Source organism: Rhinatrema bivittatum, chromosome 9 (genome assembly GCF_901001135.1).
Source record: "Rhinatrema bivittatum chromosome 9, aRhiBiv1.1, whole genome shotgun sequence".
NCBI lineage: Eukaryota > Metazoa > Chordata > Amphibia > Gymnophiona > Rhinatrematidae > Rhinatrema > Rhinatrema bivittatum.
Window position 1 is genome coordinate 168637711 of NC_042623.1, and position 25185 is coordinate 168662895.

The window sequence follows — 25185 nt, forward strand, 5'->3', positions numbered from 1 at the left end:
GCGGGAGGGGATATTAGTACATCCCTACCTGGACGACTGGCTGGTGCGGGCAAAGTCCTTCTCGCATGGACAGGCTTCGGTGTCCAGAGTGTTGGAGATGCTTCGCTCTCTCGGCTGGGTGGTGAATCTGGCCAAAAGTGCCCTAGTTCCCTCCCAGCGCTTGGATTTTCTGGGGGCGACCTTCGACACTCAACAGGGCATGGTCTTCCTACGAGCGGACAAGGCCCTCTCCTTGCGGGAGCACATCAGACACTTCGCGTCTTTGCCGGAACCCACCGCTTGGAATTATCTACAGCTTCTGGGAGTGATGGCATCCACCATAGACATGGTTCCCTGGGCATTTGCACACCTACGCCCGCTGCAGGCGTCCCTGCTCTCTCGTTGGAAGCCGTTGTCACAGGAGTATCAAGTGATTCTGCCTCTTCTTCAGTCGGCTCGCGACAGTCTAGAGTGGTGGCTGGTCCCGGCTCACCTGGCTCGCGGCGTCTCTCTGGAAGTTCCATCTTGGGTGGTGGTGACCACCGACGCCAGCCTCGTGGGGTGGGGCGCCGTCTGCGAGCGCAGCGCCACACAGGGGACATGGTCTCCGGTGGAGGCGACGTGGCCGATCAATCGTCTGGAGACCAGGGCAGTGCGCCTCGCGCTCCAACGTTTCCTTCCCCTGCTTCGGAACAGGGAAGTACGGATTCTCTCGGACAACGCGACTACGGTGGCTTACATCAATCGTCAAGGAGGAACGAGGAGCGCTCAGGTTTCAGCCGAAACCACGCCTCTGATGGCATGGGCGGAACTTCACCTGGCTCGGCTTGCGGCCTCTCACATTGCCGGCGTGGACAACATTCAGGCAGATTACCTGAGTCGACAAAGGCTGGATCCCGGCGAGTGGTCTCTCTCCGACGAGGCGATGGCTCTACTGGTTCGTCGCTGGGGAACCCCCCGCCTGGACTTGATGGCGACCGCGCTCAACGCCAAGGCCCCGCGCTTCTTCAGTCGCAGAAGGGAGCGGGGGGCAGAGGGGGTGGACGCTCTCGCTCTGCCATGGCCAGAAGGTCAGCTGCTCTATGTTTTTCCTCCCTGGCCCTTGGTGGGGAAAATACTTCGCAGAATAGAGAATCACAGCGGCCCCGTGATTCTCGTGGCGCCGGAGTGGCCGCGTCGGCCGTGGTTTGCAGACCTGCTGCACATGTCGGTGGACGGGCCGATCCGTCTGACTCATCTTCCCCGGCTCCTGCAACAGGGACCGGTATTTTTCGAACAGGCGGCACTCTTTTGTCTTGCGGCCTGGCTTTTGAACGGCGCCGCCTCCGCCGCAGAGGCTATCCAGAGGCGGTAATCTCCACGATGCTCCGGGCGCGCAAGCCTTCCACTTCCGTAGCCTACGTTCGCGTCTGGAAGGTTTTCGAGTCTTGGTGTGTCGACCATGGAGCCCGTCCCACGGAGGCGACGGTCCCACTGATCCTTCAGTTCTTGCAGGACGGGCTGGATAAGGGACTGGCATATAATTCTCTCCGAGTGCAAGTCGCGGCTCTGAATGTCCTGGTACAGACAACAGTCTCCCTGCCCCTCCAACCGGATATCGCACGTTTCCTGAAGGGAGTTCGACATTTACGGCCCCCGGTCCGGGATCCCTGTCCGTCGTGGAGCCTCAACCTGGTTCTTCGAGTACTGGCGGGCGCGCCTTTCGAGCCTCTACATGGCACCTCGCTGAAGGACCTCACTATGAAGACCGTTTTTCTGGTAGCGATCTGCTCTGCCCGCCGCATCTCGGAACTGCAAGCGCTCTCCTGCAGGGAACCGTACCTACGCATTTCAGAAGCGGGGATCTCGCTTCGTACGGTACCATCTTTCCTTCCGAAGGTGGTTTCCTCCTTCCACATGAATCAGACGGTGGAGCTTCCAGCGTTCTCTCCCGCGGATGCAAAGTCTCTGCGTCATTTGGACGTCAAGCGGGTGCTCCTACACTACCTGGAGGTTACCAATGACTTCCGGGTTTCCGATCACCTGTTTGTGCTCTGGTCGGGGCCTAAAAGGGCTCCGCCGCATCAAAGACGACCATCGCCCGCTGGATCAAGGATGCCATTTCCGCGTCTTACATTGGGTCCGGTCGGGATCCACCTAGGGGCGTCGGAGCTCATTCTACACGCTCTCAAGCTGCGTCCTGGGCGGAGTCTCGTGCGGTCTCTCCACAGGAGATCTGCCGGGCGGCGACGTGGAAGTCACTGCATACCTTCGCTAGGCATTATCGGCTACACCTGCCGCCTTCGGCTTCTGAGCACTTTGGCGAGCAGGTTATCCGAGCAGGGCTCTCAGGGGCCCACCCGGTTTAGGGAAGCTTTGGTACATCCCACCGTCTGGACTGATCCTGGTACGTACAGGGAAAAGAAAATTATTCCTTACCTGCTAATTTTCGTTCCTGTAGTACCATGGATCAGTCCAGACGCCCACCGCTTTGGGACTGGGAGCCTCTGCTCGGCTTTGTGTCTGTAGCTGTCTCTTTCTATATTCTTGCTATGGGGGTTGGTACAGCTCCTCACAAGTTTGACTGTTGCGACCTAGTTATGGGTCGTCCCTGTTCTTGTTCTTGGTGTTTACTTACGCCAGTTTGTTTGATCCAAATTGTTTTATGTTTCTTGCTCGTTTTTGAGCTTTGTTATTCATGATACTGAGCTCCAGCAGAGGGTGCGCTGGTAGATGAGGTGACACTCTCGAGCTCTGATCTGACTCCATCTGCTGGACGGGGGACATAACCCACCGTCTGGACTGATCCATGGTACTACAGGAACGAAAATTAGCAGGTAAGGAATAATTTTCTTTTCTGTTAGACACAGGGCCTGATTTTACATGCTTAAAATTGGGATTTACATGCATAATTACATTTTACCCATGTAAGTGAGCTTTTGAAAGTTGCTACAATATTTGCCATTGAATTGTCAAATAGGTTTTACCCTCGGTAAGTGCACTTAACATGAATAAATGGACTTTGAAAATTGCTACGATGGGATGTTACATTTACATGCAGAACTCCTTTGAGAATTCACTTGATAGCTTGCATTACTTCCTCCACTGCAGCTTCAATTAGTCTATATTTCCTCCTACACCGCCACTTAGAAAGTCCCTTCTGTAATGCAGTTCAGCATTTCTCATGCAGTCGAGACTGTTCGTCGATCCTTCTATATTGCAGTCCTGGCTAGCAATTCAGTATACACACGGTCCGAGAACGAACAGTTTGTAGCGCTTTCTGAACTGCAGCTTCCTGCTGGCGATTCGCATTCGCTCTTCCTCCTCCCGGATTCAGCGCATGTGTCCTCCTGTCCCTGTTGGCAATCTCTTCCCGCCTGCTCCTCAGACTTCACCCTCAGGACCCCCCCCCTTTCTTCTTGCCTTCAGTCACCTCTCTCTTCTGCCCTTGCTGGGATTTGTAGCCCTGCACTGTGGCCATTTGTTTTTCTCTTAATGGCACATATACCCCACTACAGCTGGGCTTTTTGGTGTGTGTGTGTGTGTGTGTGTTTGTTTTTTAACGAGGTAGGGGTATGGCCTGAATCTTGAAAACAAAACAAACTTTGGGGTTTTTTTTGTTTTGTTTTGTTTTTTTAATTTTATTAATGAAAGGAAACAAAACAAACTTTTTTGTGGAAATTTTTTGTCTTGTTTGCAGTGACCGCACCTAACCTAAAATTGATTGAGGAATTTGCTGGTTGAGTGGTAGGGCACAGATTGGGGGTGATGTCCATTCTGCTGAAGACAGAGCTATCACTGGGGTATAACCCAGGACTTGGTACTGGGATTGCTACTTTTTTTTAGTATCTCTACTGCTGACATTACTGAGGAACTAGAGGGGAAAATGTTTGTTTGCAGATACCAAAATTTGCAACAGTAGAGAAGCTGGAAGCAGTAGTACAAATGCAAGGTGACTTGGAAAAACTGGCCTAATGGTCAAGGGTTGGAAAGATGAGCTTCGGTGCAAAAAAAAAAAACCTAACCCCAAAACAGTGAAAAGATTTATTTGAGATGCAATCAGGTTGAAGTGCGAGAACTGGAAACTGTTAAACAAGAAAGATCTAGGAGTAACCATCGCAGATGACATCAAGGTAACCCGTTAATGGAAGAAAACAGCCAGGAACGTTGACAGTATGGTCTGTTCTGTAAGTAGGAAACAGCTTGAGAAAGGAGTGGGTAATTCCTTCTGTATAGGTCACTGGTGATAGTCTGGTGTTTGAGTAGGGTGTTCATTGTGGAGGCTGTACCTCCTTTTTTTTTTTTGTGAGGACATTGAGAGGATGGTAATGGTTCAGAAATAGGCTACTAAAATTATATATGGCCTACAGCACAAATCCTAGAAAAGAAAAAGGCTAAAGGTGCTCCAGATGTACTCACTGGATGGGGGAGAGGGAGACTGGTAGAAGCGTTCAGGTGTTTGAAAGGCTTCCAAAAGTGTGGAAGGGTGACATATTCCATAGAAAAGAAAATGGCGTCAAGGTGTCATGAAGCAAGCTGCTGCTTGAGACTGGAGGAGGATTCAGTGGGGTGCACAGATGCAGCGTGCCCTGCTTGCCCCTCGTCACAGGTTGGGGAGGGATGAGAGGAGGGCTCTGTCATAGCCAAGTGGATTCTCAGCCTTGCTTGACACCAGCCTGGTAGTGGGGGCTGTTATGGTATGAAGTGGCGGTAATGACCGACTTGAAAAAAGTAAAAATATAAATGTCTTAACACTTTCACATTTTGTTTAAACACTCCCTTCATATGTGAGTGAGAATTTTTCATTTTAATGTTGAAACTGGGTTTTTGTGTGTGTGTATATATCTATCTATCTTAGCTATGAGATAACTGAGTAGGTGATAAAAATCCTGACTGTTACTTATGAGAGGGTGAGTATAAATTTACATGTCTAACTCCAGCTACCCAGTAGTGCGTATGAAGAGAGGTTCAGATACCATATGCCAGAACTGGTTTCCCTTGGTTAGTTAAGCTTCATAAGCTGTGTTGAACTGTCTTTCAGCAACTTCATCCACAAGCACTGATGTACTCTCCCAGTGAGAATGACAGTACTATGGAGCATTGTATTTCTGCCCTCTTTGCTCCTCTGTCTTTTAATGCTAAGTTAATACAGTATGTGATGTGACTGATGCTGAGCACCCTGTGCAGCCCTTCTAGTTTGCAGATATCTTTTTTTATTTTTTTTAACATTTTAAAATCTAAACTATCTAAAGTTACAGGAAGGCTTCCCCACAACGTGTAAACAAATGGTAAGTGTTTATTGTGGCTGCAGGCTGGCGCTGTTTATAGAGCGTGTCTTGTTCTTTGGAAATCCAGAGACTTTAAACAACAAAAAAAATACTTTATTTTTTTTTTTTATTCACAGCTATAATGTTAAGCTTAAGAAATGGGCAAAGAGACACTTAGCAGATTGTTGCTTTGCATCCTGCCTTGTGTCCAGTTTGTGTCCTCTGGCCCCATAAACTTGGGGGAAGGCAGCTGTGCATGTGAAATAGTCTGATTGGAGTTCATTTGGGCATCATTCTTATGTTACTTATCTCCACTTGCACTGTTTTGCTTGCTGTTGAAGGGAAGGGTAGGTGGATAAATTCAGGCTAGTTGGTTTTCTGAGTAACTTGCCCAGATAGTAAGCAAGCTTCTCCCTGCACCCACATACCTAGTATGAAATAGCTTTTCTGTTGCTCAGCTTTACTTACATTTTTCATTTAGGTTTATTTAGCAATATTGGGATCTAGTGCTTATTTTGTGGAATTTTTTTTTTTTTCTCGCTGTAGTTTCTTGCAAGTAAAACGATGGGGGAGCTCGAAGGGACGTATAGAGCGCTGCCAACTCCAGGCTCTCGGTTGGGAGACCAGAAGCACGATGGAATCAGCACCTTAGAAACGGGGCAGAACCTTTTTGCGCCCCTCTCGTCGGCACCTGCCAGAATGCAATCGCGGGACCTGAAACTGACGGTGAAGCTGCTGGACGACACCATGGCGGTGCTGGACCTGGAGGTAAGAAAGCTATTTGCCAAATACCAGCTTGCAAGTTTATTGGCTAACTTGTGAAACAACAAGCTACGGTACATTAAGACGACCCAGATGTTAAAAAAAAAAAAGTGCAATAAAACCTCTCCCCGTATGTGATGAGCATTCAGGGAAAAGCTGAGGCATCTCTCACAGCCCACCCTTACTATAAATCACAAGGGGACTGGAATATGAGCAGTTGATTTGCTAAACTTTTTTTTTCTTCATGTCTTTAAAATATATAAGTGTTAGAATAATGCCTTTATTGCCAATGTCTGGTGAAATCTCGTGTGTGTGAATTTTTAAAACTATCCCACAGGAACTCTGTTCTGTCGCTGCTTTGCTTTAAATGAGACAAATTGCAATGAGGTTTCTGATCTTCTTCTCCCCGCTGCTCCTGCATCTTCCCCCCTGCTTTCTCCCTTCTGAGAGATTTTACCTGCTACTCTTATTCCTGTTGTACTTGTATTTAATCTCTAAGCGTAATTTGAAAATGCATTTTGGGGGATGTACCAGTTCTGATGGTCTGTAACCATGCCCTCTGTCACAGAGGGATAAATCTCTGCTGGGGAAGAAGAGAGAGAGAGAGGGAGGCTCTATTTGCTGCTTGTTGAGCTGACATGGAGACGCGCTTTGTAGCCTTGGGCCAACAAACTAATGACTGAGGAGAGAAAAATGCTAAAAATACACAGATACCAGAGGCAAGGAATGCCAAAACCCTATATCGGGCCAGTGGAAGTTCTTTCTGTCAGACGCTACTGCCCTTCCTTTCAGTCCCACGTCAGTGGGTCCGTTAGGTCAGGGGTCACAAAACTCTGTTCTATATTCAATATATGCACAAAGCGGTTTGCATCAATAAGATAATACAGTTAAGATCCTTTTTGTGTACTGTAATATGTAGCCATTTAGCTTTCACTTTGGGTTTGATCTCCCAGTGAGGGGCCCTATGGATTTTTGGTTTAGTTTTGCCTAATTTAGTTTTCTTTGTTTTGGAATTCCACAAAGGATCAGTGTTGACTGTTTATTCACAGCCAGGTCAGCAGCACATAAAATTAAAAGTCAGAACTTCCTCTCTACATCGCACTAATCTGCTTTCTTAATTTCATATTTGTTGACAGCCTGCATGTGGCTGTATAGTAGCATCTCTAATTTCTAAGGCCTCATGGCAACTCATGGCAGCTCTGCTTTTCTTAAAGAAATTGAAAATTTGAGCTTATATGTTTGATGGAGCAAAAGTAAGATCTTTTCTCTAAACTAGGGAGAGAATATTTTTGGACTCTTATTTCCGCTTTTCTTATGTTGTGATTTAGTCACACCTGACTCACTGAGAAGCCCTAGCAGGTGAGAGTCCTAGCTGTGCCAGTTAAAATTGAGAATAGCTATTAGATTAAGTGCTTTTTCCAAAGCATACTCTGTTTTTTGGTTTCTGTTAAATATTGGTAGGATGGAACTGGCTTCCATTTGAGTAAGTACAAGGGTCTTGGGATTCTCTTTTAAAAATGTGTGGGTTTTTTTTTAACTAATTCTGTCCATGGGAACTTGAAGGGTTGTCTTCCTGAATGCTGTGAAGGAGACTATTTCTCTTCCCTTTCATCAAAGAAACACCATGGGCTACCCTTTATAGGGTACAAAATGTTGGCGTGTTCTTGATAGATAGAATTGGTTTCAGCTAGGGCAGGATTCCTGAAATTGTTCCCCTTGCTTGTGTCGTCGTGTGGTCTTGCATTAATTTTTATACTTTGCAGTTTTGCTGAGAATGTTATGGAGTCTTAGTAGGTTGTGATAAATGTTAAGAATCAACAAATATGCTGCAATATATGATCTTTTGGAATCACTTAAGTGCTCTCTTCAGATGTCCACCTCTGAAGGGACCTCTGCGCTCTTGAAAGTTCATGTAATACAATCTTTTTTTGTGGTTTTTGAAATATGTTTTTGAAATAAACATATGCCACCTAACCACAGTGTTGTAGGAAGCTAACAAATAACATTCATAAAAAGTAAAAATAATACATAAAAAATATAAAGTTAGTAAATTTAAGATCAAAATACAATGCAATAAAATCAAAGAGAAAATTCTTCCTTAATCCATAAAAGCTTGCTCAAAGAAAAATAACTCACGTTTTAGTGCAAGTAATACAGTACAAGCCCTCAGGAAACAAATTCCAAAGAACAGGACCTGCCACTGAAAAGGTCCTCTCCCTAGTCCCAGCCAGTCGAGCTCGATGAACTAAAGGACAACCTTAAGGTCAATGTAGTGTGCAACATCAAATTCATCCAAGGAAGGGGATTGTCATTGAGCATCTTATGAATCAGACAAATGATCTACTATTTGACCCTTGATTCAACAGGGAGCCAGTGTAAGTTCTTCAGCCCCTAAGTAATGTGCGATTGTATATTGGTCGCACAGCAGAATTTGGAGAACTATAAGAACATAAGAAAATGCCATACTGGGTCAGACCAAGGGTCCATCAAGCCCAGTATCCTGTTTCCAACAGTGGCCAATCCAGGCCATAAGAACCTGGAAGTACCCAAAACTAAGTCTATTCCATGTTACCATTGCTAATGGCAGTGGGTATTCTTTAAGTGAACTCTTAAGGAACAGGCAGGCAAACTAATAAGGAAAGAATTATAATGCTCCAAAACGGGTGGGTGGTGATATTCAGTGCTACTTAGCCAGAAAAGTTAGGACTTATCCAGTTAAGTAGTGGCAGCTGAATAGCCACAATTTAGCCGGATAACTAGTTATCTGGCTAAGTGGTGGTGAGGGGGTAAATCTGTTCTGTGGAGGAGCTGACTTAGCTGGATATATTATCCAAATAACTTATCTGGCTAAGTCTGGTCAGCCCATAGTGCTATCCTGAAGTTAGCCAGATAAACTTATCCAGCTAAATGTAAGATAGCTGGATATATTCAGTGGCGCAACCACTGAATACATGGGCTAAGTTAGTTGGATAAGTTTTTATCAAGATAACTATCCGAGTCGCATGATAGCTGAAATATGGACCTCATAAGTGCCCTGCGGCACTTCTCCATCGCCATGGGAACAGAAGAGAAAGAAATATCACCTGAAACTGAAAAAGGAAAAAAAAAACCAGAACTGCAATGTGAGGGAGAGACCTGATTGGAAGCTCCCCCCCCCCCCCCCCCCCCCCCCCCCGACATCACCAGGGGCAGCTCCGACTGCGTGCCTGGTGGCAGGGCGCGCGCAGAAGGGGCGTGACAAGGGGCCCTCTCCCTTGTGCACCCCTTAGTGCAACCTGTAGTGCACCCCTTAGTGCAACCTGTAGTGCAAATGCCAGCTAAAATCTTTGCAATTGAATATCTCTCCTTTGTTTAATATACTTCCTGTTATCCCTTTTTGCTCAATTGTTAAAAATCCTGCATTTTGAGCTTTTGCAAACCGTTGTGATGGCTTTACCAAATGACGGTATATAAAACTCATTAAATAAATAAATAATACTAAACTTAGACCACTGATTGAAATTCATAGTGGCCCAATAAAGAATTTAAAGGACTCACTAAGCATAATTTTAAAGAAATCTGCTCTTACAATTGACTTAATACGTTTTGGGTAATTATAATTTTGTATCAAACATCACACCAAAGCTTTTCACCTGTGTAATCGCTGAGGTCTCCAGATTCTGAAAGTGAAAGAAAGATGGGGGATTGCAACACAGCTGTTTAAGTGTTCTTTAAGTTCAACATTTAACCTGTTTTGGGACATGTATTGTTTTACTTCTGAAAAGACAGGAGCAAAAAAGCTGTACATCAGTGTAAATTCTGCAACTGGTGCAGAGCCCAGCCAGAAGCCTACAAATAGATGCTATATAAATATTGAAGAGAGAGGCAGATAAAGCTGAACCCTTTGGAACACCAGTAATTGGGGTGTACCGGACTGAGCAGTTGAGGCCACTGTCTATTTAGTACCTTCTCTGTGAAGGGTAGGACTCAAGTCCAACCACACTGGATATGTCATGTTCCATCAAATGGTATATAACATGATTCAGTGATTAAGGGTATTGAACTTGGAAAAGTAAAAAGTCATGGGATAGGTGGCGATGTCCTTTCGTGGATTGCAAACTAGCTAAAAGACAGGAAACAGAGTAGGATTAAATGGACAATTTTCTCAGTGGAAGGGAGTGGACAGTGGAGTGCCTCAGGGATCTGTATTGGGACCCTTACTCTTCAATATATTTATAAATGATCTGGAAAGAAATACCACGAGTGAGATAATCAAATTTGCAGATGATACAAAATTGTTCAGAGTAGTTAAATCACAAGCAGATTGTGATAAATTGCTGGAAGACCTTGTGAGACTGGAAAATTGGGCATCAAAATGGCAGATGAAATTTAATGTGGATAAGTGCAAGGTGATGCATATAGGGAAAAATAACCCATGCTATAGTTACACAATGTTAGGTTCCATATTAGATGTTACAACCCAAGAAAGAGATCTAGGCATCATAGTGGATAACACATTGAAATCGTCGGTTCAGTGTGCTGCGGCAGTCAAAAAAGCAAACAGAATGTTGGGAATTATTAGAAAGGGAATGGTGAATAAAACGGAAAATGTCATAATGCCTCTGTATCACTCCATGGTGAGACCGCACCTTGAATACGGTGTACAATTCTGGTCGCTGCATCTCAAAAAAGATATAATTGCGATGGAGAAGGTACAGAGAAGGGCTACCAAAATAATAAGGGGAATTGAACAGCTCCTCCTATGAGGAAAGACTAAAGAAGTTAGGACTTTTCAGCTTGGAGAAGAGATGGCTGAGGGGGGATATGATAGAGGTGTTTAAAAACATGAGAGGTCTAGAATGGGTAGATGTGAATCGGTTATTTACTCTTTCAGATAATAGACTAGGGGGCACTCCATGAAGTTAGCATGTGGCACATTTAAAACTAATCAGAGTTCTTTTTTACTCAACGCACAATTAAACTCTGGAATTTGTTGCCAGAGGATGTGGTTAGTGCAGTTAGTATAGCTGTGTTTTAAAAAGGATTGGATAAGTTCTTGAAGGAGAAGCCCATTACCAGCTATTAAGTAAGTTGACTTAGAAATTAGCCACTGCTATTACTAGCAACGGTAACATGGAATAGACTTAGTTTTTGGGTACTTGCCAGGTTCTTATGGCCTGGATTGACCACTGTTGGAAACAGGATGCTGGGCTTGATGGACCCTTGGTCTGACCCAGTATGGCATGCTCTTATGTTCTTATGTTCTTATAGCCGAACAGCAGGTAAAGCCAAAACAAAATGGTCTACTCTCAAACTTGTTTCTAAAGAGGTCAAGACTTGATAACATCTACGGCACCCCTATTTGCCACATACTTGCTGTTCTCTCTGCTGGTTACCACTTATATCCAGATGGCATTCAATTCTATTTGCTGCTCAGTTCCTCTTGGGCTGAGACGTCTGCAGTAGTTTCTTGCTGTGTGTCTGCCACTTATCAGTGGCTCTCCCACAATAGGTTGGCTCTCATCCTTTCCAAGACTGAGCTTCTGATCATCCAGCAAGGTGCCCTGATTGAGCTTCCTTTTTCAGTTAAATGTGGAATATTATAGTTCATGTCTCCTCCTCCAAGATTCATAGTCTTGAGGTTTATATAGACTCTGAATTCTGATTCAAGGATCACATCAGATGAGTTATTAGGAATGGTGGTAGTGGTGTGGTTTTGTTTTGTTTTGTTTTTTCCAAACTGCACATCCTGCGTGGTTTGAAACGACTCTACATAATGCTGATTTCAGAGCAGTAGTTAAGGCTGTCTTACATAACACCTCTGACTATTGTATTGTTGTCTATATTTGTTTTCCTTTGACTCCTAATATGCTCACTTCAAATTCTGCAAAATGTGGCTGCCCACCTTTTATAACTAGCTATAACATGAGGGAGCACATCACCCCAGCACCCTTTGAGCTCCGTTGGTTGCCAGTGCAATGGCATATAATCTAAAAACCAAATATGAAGGTTCATAAATTGCTTACTCTGGATTCCTTTCCATGGGCTAACTCTTTGCTGCAGATCTGTAATCTAGCCAGAGCTCTTATGTCATTGCAGTGTGGCTTGTTGGATGTGCTGTCTCTTCGCCATTCCCATTTGACTGAGACTAGAGAGCATGCATTTTCAGGGGTAGGACCAGTAACATGGAATTTAAGACTCGAACTGAGCCTTACAGCAGATTAAAATAAATAAACTCATTTGTTTAGGCAAGCGTTCCTGTAGTCATGACAAAGTTAGATGCAGGCATGCAATTTCTGTATTATGGTTTATTTGGAAGAAATCTTGTCTCTTGTTTGTTTGTTATTCATTATGTATAGTTTGCTCATAAGTTTAAATACCCCTGTCAGAATTTGTAAGATGGGTAGCAGTTTAAGAAATGAGTAATCGGACAAAACGCGTGTTTATTTTATTTTTTTTAACTCTTTATGTGAACATTTTTTCTGACATAAATCAAGAACATGAGATTGTTACTACATGTGACATCTATTTTTAATGTTTCAAATTAAACTATTACGCATCACAGAATAGAACAACATTAAACCATATCAATAAAGGAAATAATAAAATGATCCTGTTCAAATGTTTGCATCCCCTTGAATGTTTGGGCTGATAACATACACTCAAGTTGACTCATCCAGGTTGAGATGACCATGAAGGATAGGAATCCATACTTGTGCCTTGTTTGATGGTAATTAGTGTCTGTGTGTAGATAGTCAATGAGTTTCTTAGATCTTGAGAAATCCTTGTGCATGTCATCCAGGGCTGCACTAACTTTGGTTATTACTGAAGCATGGGGGAAAGCAAAAACTGTGAGAGGATCTGCAAGCAACTTTATAAATCAGGAAAAGGATATAAAAAGCTATCCAAAGACTTGAAAATGCCAATCAGTATTGTTCAAATTCTGATCAAGAAGTGGAAAACTTATAGGTTCTCTTAATACCAAGCCAAGTTCAGGAAGACCAAGAGAGAAATTTCAGACACAACCGGGTCTGAGGCAGAGGCCCTGGTTGAATAGTTCAAAGCATAATAGCTGAAACAATTCACAATGGTTGAATCCTGCGGTTTTGAAATTGAGCTGTGAAACTTTTTTTTTTTTTTTTTTTAACTGTATCAACTAACTTTCTCTATAGACCTGCGCAAAACATGACAATTCTGTATAGGAGGGGAATGCGGTGCAAATTCAGCTAGAAACAAGTTGTGTTCAAAGCATTAAGCGATTTCAATAAACACAAATTGGACTAGTTGTGATTTTTCCAGGCAACAGATGCTTTGTCCATTCCCTAGGTATTCTTACTAGAATATCTTTCCTCCTGTTCTGTTGATTTTTAATATCTTACGGAAAATAAGAAAAAAATCAAGGTTCAAGCACTACTGCCAAACTGTCCCTATTGGGCTTGGTATACAATAGCAGTGCTATTGCTGGTTAATGTACCACTGTCAAGAAATAAAAGGTAATAAAAAAATATATGTATAGAAGTTGATACCTTTTTTTATTAGACTAATTTAATATATTTTTGACTAGCTTTCGAAAGCTAATATTCTCTCTTCTTCAGGTCAGAATTCAAATGAGCAAAAGATGTTGCCAAGAAACCTAAAGTAGTGTAGCTGCAATAAGTGAATCATGGAAGTTTCCCGTCGATAGCAGGGATGAATTAGCCATGCTGTCCTGGGATCTGTCAATCAGGTCCGGGAGGCGGAGCTTGATAAAGCAGAGGATAGATTTTTGTTCCCTCTGCGGCTGCGCGTGGGTTCCCGCGCAGGAAGTACAGATTCTCCTCAGTCTGTTCTTTCCGCGCGCGGGATCGCACGCGGAGCCAACACTCTCCTCAGAATGTCAAAATCGGGCTTCAAGCGCTGCCGCTGTGGTAAGGTGATGTCGGTCACGGATGGCCATGACCGGTGTTACCGATGCCTCGGTGGTAGCCATGATGTCCCGAACTGCGAATTCTGCTCCAAAATGTCTCCCAGAGCCAAACGACAGCGAGCGTATCGCTTACAGGAACTTCTAAGTACCTCAGACCCCTCTGAGGTACACTCTTCACCGGGCCCGGTGAAAAAGTTGAAGTATTCCGCTCCAAGGACGGCGTCGTCGGACACCACACGCCCCAGTGACAAGAAGGTAGGAAAACAGGGCTCTGTTTTCCCCAAAAAACACGGAGCGCCCAGTATTTCGAGCAGAGACTCGAAGTGTGGCCTATCGCCAAACAAGCGCGCAGACATGGCGCACAAAGAAGGACATAAGACGGCGCCGGAAACTCCACGGAGTGAGTTGCAGAAGATGGCGCCGAGTCCGAGGGCGCGGACACTCACGGCGCCGAAAATATGTCATGAGGCGGCGCCGAGTGCAACGGCGCCAACCTCCAAACACCATACGGCGCCGAGATCAGGCCACCAGGCCAAGATGAAATCGGCCCACCATAGAGCTCCGAAGCAGACGGCGCCGAAGACATCTACTTACTCGGCGCGGAGGAAATCCGACCACGCGCCATCTCTTTCGGCGCCGTCTAAGACGCCAGCGCCGACAAGGGCGCAGGAGATATCGGAGCCGTCAACGGTGCAGGAATCACTGGCAACCATACCAGCACAAGAGAGGTCGGCGCCGACAACGGCACGGGAACCAGGCTCCAGGGCTGCTTCACCAGGAACATCAGCTCCACAGAAGGTACCAATGCCATCGGCCTCACACAAGACAGGAGTACATAAGAAAAGAACCTCCGAGTTGGGGCCACAACCACGTCCAAAGAAGCGACCACTCCCTGCCTCACCTGACTCTTCCTACAAAAGTGATAGAGCATCAGGGAAGAACGGAACAGGCCTAGAGGGACGGTTTGTCACAGAACATACGGACAAACGTCCGGAAAGGTACTCCCTCTCAAAAATTCATAGGGAGCATTCCCACAAGCGTAGTAAGAAATCGCCTTCCAGAGAATCTAGGGCCTACAAGAGACAGTCTTCACATGACTCAAATACCTCAAAAACGAGACATGCTACGCAGGGACGAGAAGCGCACCATCGACGCAGACAGGACAGGGCGGTCAGCCCGTCCACCTCCAGATCATCCAAACGATCCAGGTCACGGAGATCACATTCCCCTATTTATGTGACTTCCTCTCAGGCATCTTCTCCATCCAAGACCTCCAGCACACCAGACGGTGCGACTAGACCTAGTACAAGCCACCATAGACCAGAGATGACAAAAGCCACCAAAGATGCGTTCTGGCAACTATCCCAATCCTTGGCGGGATTTTATAGCACATTGGAATCCTCATTCAAGTTGGGGAAGGATTCCAGGAATACACAACCGGAAGCGGAGGACACACCCCCATTGCCTGACAGAGATGATACACCAACCTCGCCTGATCGGGATACTCCTCAACCCTCTCCACATCATTGGACCTCACCGGAACACTTCCAATCACCGACTGAATCCCCCACTTCATCCACGGGGTATCCCTCGGATGTTCCAGACACTCAACCGGAACCATACTCTCCCCCGGAGGACTTGTCATATCCTCGCTTTTTAGAAAAGATGGCGAACATCCTCCAGTTACAATTTCTAAAGGAACCTGCCCCTAGAGCAGAGACCCTAGGACTGTTAAAAAATTTTGATGTACCGGGGGAACCCACCACCCTTCCGCCTCATGATCTCCTGCACAAACTCATGTTAAAGTCATGGGAAACTCCCTTCTCTCTACAGGCCGTATCTAGAAAATCAGATATTAAGTTCCGTATAAAGAAGGAAGCTCCGTACGCGCTCCCTCAACTGCCTCACGAGTCCGTAGTGGTGGAATCGGCAATGCAGCGCTTTAGAAAACAAAAGCTTCATGCCACATATCCCCCCAATAAGGACCTTAAGTACCTAGACGAAATTGGGAGGAAAATCTATCAAAATTCAATGCTCACTACTCGTATCATCCACCACCAGTTTTACATGATTCAATACATGTACGAGTGCATACAGGCCACTAAAGGATTCCTCTCCACAACAGCGGAGAAATTACCACAAACACTTCATGATATGGAGGAATGCTCACGGCATCTCCTCCGTTCCATGTACGAGGGAATGGAGACTTCAGCAAGAGCGTCGGCCACAGCCATAGCGGCGCGGAGAACCGCGTGGCTACGTTCCAGTTCTATTAGAGAGGATGTGCATGAAAAACTCGCTAACCTTCCATGCACAGGGGAACACCTTTTCGGCACCAAACTACAGGAGACGGTGGGAAAACTAAAAGAAGAAGCATTAGCGGTACAGTCGCTGCAATCGCACCAACCTTACCAGTCTTCCAGACGGGGCTACCCATACCCTCGCAGATCGTCATATGGACGTCGTCCATATCGCTCTTATCAAGGATATCGTGCTCAACCGTATTCTACATACCAGAGACCACAATCTAGCCAACACACAGCTCAAATCCCACGAAGGGGTAAACAACGGGCACCCCGTCAACAAACCCAGACACAACCGGCGGCAGCTAAGCCGGTTCAATCTTTTTGAATCTAATGCCACCACCACATCCATCACTACCGCCGGGACGAATCCAAGCTCGTCTACAAGTGTGGGAACATATAACATCAGACCAATGGGTTCTCGACATTGTACGTCAGGGGTATCATCTCCATTTTCAGTCAAAGCCTCACCTGCCACAATTCACCTCTCCAAACCAGCTGCGGTCTCACCCACAGCTTCAACAGGAGATATCCCTCCTTTGTCAAGCAAAGGCCATATCACTTCTTCCCAAAAACTTTCACAACCAAGGTTTCTATTCCCCATACTTCCTCATCCCAAAGAAATCAGGAGGCCTACGTCCGATCTTGGATCTACGCGAACTCAACAAATTTCTGGTAAAGGAAAAATTCAAAATGGTATCCCTGAAGTCAATCCTTCCACTCTTGCAGACCAACGACTGGATGTGTTCAATCGACCTGAAGGATGCATACACCCACATTCCAATGCACCCCTCTTCTTGGCGTTACCTATGCTTTCGTTACCAGCACAATCATTACCAGTACAGAGTACTCCCCTTTGGGTTATCAGCTGCACCCAGAGTGTTCACCAAGTGCATGGTAGTGGTGGTGGCTCATCTCAGACTACAGGGAATGACAATCTTCCCTTATTTGGACGATTGGCTAGTAGTAGCTCCGACCCGAGAACTCCTCAACTCTCACCTACATCTCATCCTGCAATGCTTGCAACAATTGGGGTTGGTAGTCAACTTCCAGAAGTCTCACTTACAACCGACGCAACAACTCCAATTTATAGGAGCATATCTGGACACTACGCGAACCAGAGCATATCTACCGCAGGACAGACAACTTCAGTTACGACAGCTCTTACTGAAGTTACACACAAAGCAAAGAACATCAGCACGTCAGGTACTAGTAGTCCTCGGCCACATGGCAGCAGCCAATTTCCTTGTTCCGAATACCAAATTACACATGAGAAGATTACAGTGGGGACTCAAACGACAGTGGAAGCAGCATTCGCAGCGCCTCACTCAGTCAATCCTCTTAACAAGGGAAATGCTCAAGGACATAGCTTGGTGGCTCCTTCCATCCACCTTAGTGAAAGGAGCTCTCTTTCGACAGCCCATACACAACACAGTCCTCACGACGGATGCTTCCCGAAAGGGCTGGGGAGCACATCTAGACGTATACGAGACGCAGGGATTATGGATGTTACCGGAACAATCCCTACAGATCAACTTACTGGAGCTGCGAGCAATTCGACTGGCGTTGCGAGCATTCCAGACATTCTTGCGTGGCCGCAGACTCATGGTATATACGGACAATCAAGTGGCAATGTTCTATATAAACAAACAGGGGGGCTCAGGCTCCTGGATCCTGTGCAGAGAAACACTACAGATTTTCCACCTAGCTCAGAAACAGAGCATCCATCTTCAGGCTACGTATCTGCCAGGAATAGCAAACACAAGGGCGGACAAGTTAAGTCGTATATTTCATCCCCACGAATGGTCCCTCAATGGGGAAGTAATTCTCCACATATTCAACAAGTGGGGAACTCCGGCAATAGACCTGTTTGCTACGGAACACAACACGCAGCTTCCCAGGTTCTGTTCCATCCATTCCAGCAGGCTCAGGATAGCACAGGACGCCTTTCTGATCCCGTGGTCTTCCGGCCTTCTATATGCCTTTCCACCGATCCCTCTGATCACCAGGACCATACAAAAGTGCATAGCAGACAGGGCACAAATGATACTCATCGCCCCAGCTTGGCCACGCCAACCATGGTACAGTTACCTCCTTCGCCTTTCCGTGGACGATCCGATCAGACTTCCGAATCGTCCAGACCTTCTACTTCAGGAGCAAGGAACGCTGCTCCATCCGCTACACTCCTCCCTCCATTTGACAGCCTGGAGGCTGACAGGTGGTTGCTAACACAACAAGAAGTTTCTCAGAGGGCTCAGCTCATACTTCTCGAATCCAGGAAACCCTCCACTAGATTGAACTATAGTTACAAGTGGAAGAGATATACCTCATGGTGTCTTTTGAACCAGGTTTCTCCCATGGATTGCACGCCTCAACAATTACTGGATTATCTGCACACCCTATACGAAGCGGGCTTAGCAACAGCATCCATTCGAGTCCATCTGAGCGCTATTGCAGCCTACCATAGGCCAGTTAATAATGTAACAATAGCGGCTCATCCTCTTCTGGCTCGATTTCTCAAAGGCATGCTCCACATTAGACCACCGTACAAGAAACCGGCAGTTCCATGGAACATCAACATAGTATTGGAACAACTTATGCGTTCTCCATTCGAACCCATGGAATCCGCACATTTAAAATACCTAACCTGGAAAGTAGTATTTCTTGTCGCAGTCACTTCAACGAGACGTGTAAGCGAACTACAGGCATTGGTTCATTATGAACCATACCTACAGTTTTTCCATCAGAAGGTAGTACTAAGGACGCATCCCTCCTTCCTGCCAAAGGTCGTGTCACAATTTCATATTAATCAAACTATTGACTTACCAACCTTTTTTCCAAAGCCGCATGCCAATGAACGCGAGTCATTACTGCATACACTAGATTGTAAAAGAGCATTAGCTTATTACAGAAATAGAACAGCTGCTGCTTCACGACCATCTCAACTATTTTTGTCCTTTGACCCTAAAGGACCTGGTCTTCCGGTCACAAAACGGACCATTTCGAGCTGGATTATCCAATGCATCCAGTTCTGCTATGACAAACAGAACTTACCATTACTTCCAAAACCTAAGGCTCACCAGGTGCGGGCCCTATCAACCACGTGGGCTCACCTCAGGAACATTCAGCCCATAGATATATGCAAGGCGGCGACTTGGACATCGCTTCACACTTTCACAGCACATTACTGCTTGGATCAACAAGCTTCGGCGGATACGATGCTAGGTCAGATAATCCTACAATCCGCAACAGCTCAGACAAAGTGATTGCCACAACCATTTCACGTTAAAAAAAAAAAAAAAAAAAAAAGAATACACTGAACGTGATTGGGAGCTTGGGACTCCCAGGACAGCATGGCTAATTCATCCCTGCTATCGACGGGAAAAAACAAGTTTGCTTACCGTAAACGTTGTTTCCGTAGATAGCAGGATGAATTAGCCATGCTGACCCACCCTCCTCCCTGGCAATCAGCTATATTTCGATCTACCACTGCTTAATCACAGACTGAGGAGAATCTGTACTTCCTGCGCGGGAACCCACGCGCAGCCGCAGAGGGAACAAAAATCTATCCTCTGCTTTATCAAGCTCCGCCTCCCGGACCTGATTGACAGATCCCAGGACAGCATGGCTAATTCATCCTGCTATCTACGGAAACAACGTTTACGGTAAGCAAACTTGTTTTTATTTCATGGAAGTTATTACAATGATGGTGTGAGAGGTTTGGGTGATCAGAAGGTGTCAGGCAATATAATTTTAGGGTTCATTAAAAAAAAAAGTTTGGACAGTTTCCTGGAGGAGACGTCCATAAACTGTTGCTATTCAAGTTGACTTGGGGAATAGCCACTGCTTATTAGTAGCATGGGATCTATTTATTGTTTGGGTACTTGCCAGGTATTTGTAAACTGGATTGGCCACTGATGGAAACAGAATTCCGTGTTTGATGGACCCTCGGTCTGATCCATGAGCAGGCAAAAAACATGCAGGACTATAATGGGGATGCATTGATTTCAAGGTCTTCCTGCTTGGGATGTGTAAGCTCATGCTATGGACCCATCTCCACCAATGCTGGCATTCAGTGAAGGATGAATTGGAGACATTTTGACTCAGTTTCTGCGTACCGTTGGTGATTCCTTTGAACAGAAAAAGCAAGTGACTGCACTTTAAATAGTTAAAATTATTCAGATATGAAATATGTCAAAGGGGTTTGAAAAATAGCCTTTCATTTCTTTAGCCAAGTTTCCTTTGCTTGTAGTGTTAGAGCAGAGGTGGCCAACCCCTGTCCTCAAGAGCCACAAACTGGCCTGGTTTTCAAGCTATCCACAATGAATATGCATGAAATAGATTTCCATGCACTGCCTTCATTGTATGCAGAATTATCTCATGCATATTCATTGTGGATATCCTGAAAATCAGGCCTGTTTGTGTGTCTCAAGGTCTGCAGTTGGCCACCCTTGGGTTAGAGCAGTCATCGAGAATGTTTGGCCGCCATACCATGCACGTTTCACTTCTGGCATAGATTTGTTAGAGGTGTTGACAACAGTGCTAAGGTTCAAGTTAAGAAAAAAATAAAATAAAAATAAAGTTACTTTGACTTCTGTGCTTGTTGCAGCATGCAAAGCTACATTTTTAAGCTGCCTTTAAAAAAAAAATAAAATAAAGTGTTCTGAAAGCACAGCATCGCATCCATCACCTTAATGCCATGTTTTCTTTCATGGTGGCTGGAACGGGTTTGGGAGCAGCCTCCGCCTCTGCCTTTGGCTATGCCGTGTTCCAAAGTGAGGAGTGTTGTGAATAAGATGTTCCTTAGTGTGGGGAGGGAGCAATAACATTCACTGATGCTAACATGTGTTGCATGTAAAGCAGTAATATGGTACAACAGAAATGTAATAGTTACCCTGAAAGAAGTAGTGAGAAATAGCTAGACTTCTGTCACACAAACCCTGTATTAGCAGCACCTGCCTTTTTGAAATCTGTAGTAGAAAGCACAGGAGAAAATGGGTATCTGATCTGACAATACTTAAGAGTAAAAATGCAGTCTCTTTGGACAAGCAGAGTACTTTTTCATGCAGTTAGTACTGTGATAAACGTATGACCACTTGTTTGTGCCTGAGTTGAGCTCAGATTTGGAAAAATGAGGCATTAAATCCAAATTCAACAGAGGAACCTATTGCATCAGTAAGGAGGAAAAAACATATAGATCAAAAGTTAGGGCAGTAAATCTGTTCCCTGTATATTTTGGCACAGTTTTGTCTGCTTTGATTGTTTATGCTTGGTGTCATGTGCAATTCTGTCTTGTCTTACTGAATAGATGTTCTGTTTTTGCTCTGCCACCTTGATGTGATTGCCACTATGCTGTCATATTGCATTGATTTTCGTGATAGGATAATGCCATTTAGTTTGCAGCTGCTAAATTCAGGTGCACTCCTGGCAGTAGTGCTCACCGGGCCAGACTCTTGTAAAGAACCTTCTGGAATTGACAGTAAGGAAAATTCCCATTTCTTAAAGGCAGAGAAATGACAGTGTTATGTTTTTGAAATGCTGTGAAAGCAGACTGAGATTCTAGAGACTTGAACAAACTACTACTCTCCCTTTTTAATGTCGGGAAAACAGTTCAAATGCACAGAACCTTCTAGTTCTTTAAATTCAAGCCAGAAGCTTTGTCAGTCTGAAAAGGAAATACCAGAAAGTCTTGCCCTCCACCGCTGTCTTAAAGGAAACTAAAGCAGCAAATGTTAACCCTCGTATAGCATTCTTGCAGATGTCCAAAAAGACAAGCTGCAAAAAAACCTTACCTTTTTTTCCATTCCAATACTTGACATAAAACTCCAGCTTCAGAGTTTGGGTTTCAAAAGGACTCTGCAAACACAGTGATTTCCAAAATGCATTTACATGCTTAAAACTATTTTTTACATGCATAAATGCACTTTCTATGAAAGTGGGCTTTTGAAAATTGACTTGTCAATAGGTTTTTACCTGTGTTAAGTGCAATTAATGTGGGTAAATGGCTCACTGACATTCACTCTCAAGCAATATACTGTTTAGTTAATTCTTTTATCAGCAAAAAGATTATGGACTCCCTTTATCATTGAATTGTCTTTTTAATTTAAATTCAGAAACTGCACTATTTTATTAGTTTTATACAGAAATTTTATTTGACCTTTTTATTTTTTATCTCTATTTACTCTTGTTTATATTTCATTTGTGCTATTAGTTTTTTTATATATTTTACTTCTTTATGTGCTTTATGTATTTTATGTATGATTTTAGGAATTGAAAATGTATTAGAAGTTTTATGCAAATGTTGTAAACCGTTATGATGGAACCCACCGAATGACGGTATACAAAAAAAATAAATATATAAATGGTGTTTGAAAATTGCTTTGATAGTCCATAACTCCTTTGAAAATTCATCCAGCAGTGTAGAAGTAACAACTTCCCTTACCAAGATAATTAACAGTGCCACCTCCTTTGTCCATGCATCTTGCTTGTTACTTGTTTTGATATTTATTTCCATTCTTGGGAGTGGAGGAGCAACTTAGTGATTAGAGTAGCTGGCTGAGAAACTGCGAAGCTAGTATTCAAATCCCATTTCTCCTACTGATGCTCCTTGTGAATTTTGGGCTAGTCACTTCACCCTCCATTGCCTCAGATACATATTTACGGGCCGATACAGTAAAGTCCGCGGGAGAGTGGACGAATGCCCGCTCTCCCGGCGCACGCACCGGCCCCTCACCGAAGCGCACGATTCTCTATTTAAATTAGGTGACGCGGTAGATCCGGGTAAAAGGAGGCGCTAGGGACACTAGCACATCCCGAGCGGCGGCTGTCAGCAGGTTTGACATCCGACGCTCAATTTTGCCGGCGTCGGTTCTCGAGCCCGCTGACAGCCACAGGCTCGGAAACCAGACGCCAGCAAAATTGAGCGTCCGGTTTTCGGCCTGACAGCTGCGGGCCGAATTCAAATTTTTTTCTTTTTTACTTTTTTTACCCTTCGGGACCTCCGACTTAATATCGCTATGATGTTGAGTCGGAGGGTGCACAGAAAAGCAGTTTTTACTGCTTTTCTGTGCACTTTCCCGACGCCGGAAGAAATTAGTGCCGACCTTTGGGTCGGCGCTAATTTCTGAAAGTAAAATGTGCTGCTTGGCTGCACATTTAACTTTCTGTATGTCGCGCGCATACCTAATAGGGCCATCAACATGCATTTACATGTTGAGGGCGCTATTAGGTGCCGCGGGTTGGACGCGCGTTTTCCTCCCCTTACTGAATAAGGGGTAAGGGAAAACGCGCGTCCAAGAGCATGTTAACAGTGCACTCCGTCGGAGCGCATTGTACTGTATCAGTCTGTTAGAGTGTAAGTCCTCAAGGACAGGAAAATACCTACCGTATCTGATTTGTAACTCGCCTTGAGCTCGGATTTGGGAAAGCAAGTAATTAAATACACAAATCCAAATGACTCATTGAACCACCCCATGATGGCCATTTCCTCTGCGTCTACCTTTGTAGATCTGGAATTTTATTGCTTCATCATGAGCATTTGTGCTGAAAACCTTCCAGCTAGTTCTCCTTGCTTTGTCTACACTCTTTTTAGCCTCATTCCTGCACCCCTTTTCTACTCTTCTGCTCATGGATAGCCTTGTGAGAACCTCACTATTATTTTTCTGCACAGTCTTGAGGCTTTGGTGATGACAGAGTGAATCGGCAGACTCTCTTCTGCCACCCACCATTTTTAGTTTAGAATTCTGTTGGTGTATAATCCGAATCTTACTGTTAGGGATCCCTGCTGGCTCAGAGCCAGCTGTCAAGAACAGGATCACAGTTTAGGGGTGGTTCTCAGGCAAAAGCAAGGTCTGGCATCTGGTTGAGGGCAGGCAAGCTTCCTGAATTCTTTGTAATACCAGAGGATGGGGCAGAAGTTCCAGAGCAGAAATCATTAATGAACCAGTGAGGAGCACTCAATCTGAGCCGGCTTACGCTATACCAGTCAGTAAAGAAATAGGATAGCATATATACATGGGGAATATATATGTGCTTAAATCCGCATTTGGCCACGTGGCAACACATTCGGTGGCTTGGGAGATGGACTGGGGGGGTCACCTGGGATCGGAACAAATGGGAGGATTGTTTTTGCCATTTAGGACAGCCTTCAATGTCTGCAGCCATGATGGAAAACAGGTACAAACTTCTGTATCGCTGGCATTATTCTCCTGCCAGGGTGGCTGCCGGGCCACTCTCCTCTGTTGGAGGCAGTGCTCTCAAGTAGGATCTCTTATACACATGTGGCACTGCCCGCGGATACAAACATTTTGGCGGGACTGCCAGGGCTTGATGGAGAGGGTTATAGGGATCTGAGTCCCGCTCCTAGCAGAACTCTGGTTACTGGGGGTCCAGCATGAGACGTATACGGAGGAGCAACAGGCCTTGTTCAGGTATGTGATCACTGCCGCCCGTTTGATAGCGGCTCAATGGAAGCCCTCCACCATACCGACTCGCCCACAGCTTCTCACTAAATTGACGGCGGTTAGGAGAGACACACTTCCTAAATTCCACAGGATCTGGTCTAGGCTAAAGCCGCACCTTCAGGAATAACCTGGAGCTGGGCAGTTATTTCTCCTTGGATAGGACTTGTTGAGATATAGCTCCAGACTGGGAGAGTAGGGGGTGGGTGGGGGTGGGATGGGTTGCTTGGGGGGGGGGGGGGGGGGAGATTTGAGATTTTGGGGAAGAGAATTTCAGATGTATAGCACCAACTGTCTGTATAGAGTTATTATGTGGTATCTGGAATTTGTAATTCTCAATGTTTATAATACCATTTGTTGACAATGTTTGTTTGTTTGCTATGTTTTACTTAAAAATTGTCAATAAAAAAAAAAATCTGCATTCAGCATCTTAAAACTCTGCACAATTCTTCATACCTTCATACTTTTATCCAAATAACACAATATAATCCCTGTCTTTGAGTAATTATTTTTAAAATTCAATACAGAAAATTTATTATGGTATAACTGTC

At 45.0% G+C, this 25185-nt stretch overlaps 1 protein-coding gene across 3 annotated transcripts in view; it reads left to right on the forward strand.

Annotated features, from left to right (window-relative positions):
- FARP2 (FERM, ARH/RhoGEF and pleckstrin domain protein 2) overlaps nt 1–25185 on the forward strand; it is a 354029-nt gene that overhangs the window by 10273 nt on the left and 318571 nt on the right. For all 3 annotated transcript variants that reach the window (XR_003858526.1, XR_003858525.1, XM_029614957.1), the window contains exon 2: nt 5772–5993. Coding sequence is in view for 1 of the 3 variants with exons in the window: in XM_029614957.1 (XP_029470817.1) it covers nt 5790–5993 (204 nt within the window). In the remaining 2 variants the exon portion in view is untranslated. The remainder of the gene's footprint in view (nt 1–5771; nt 5994–25185) is intronic.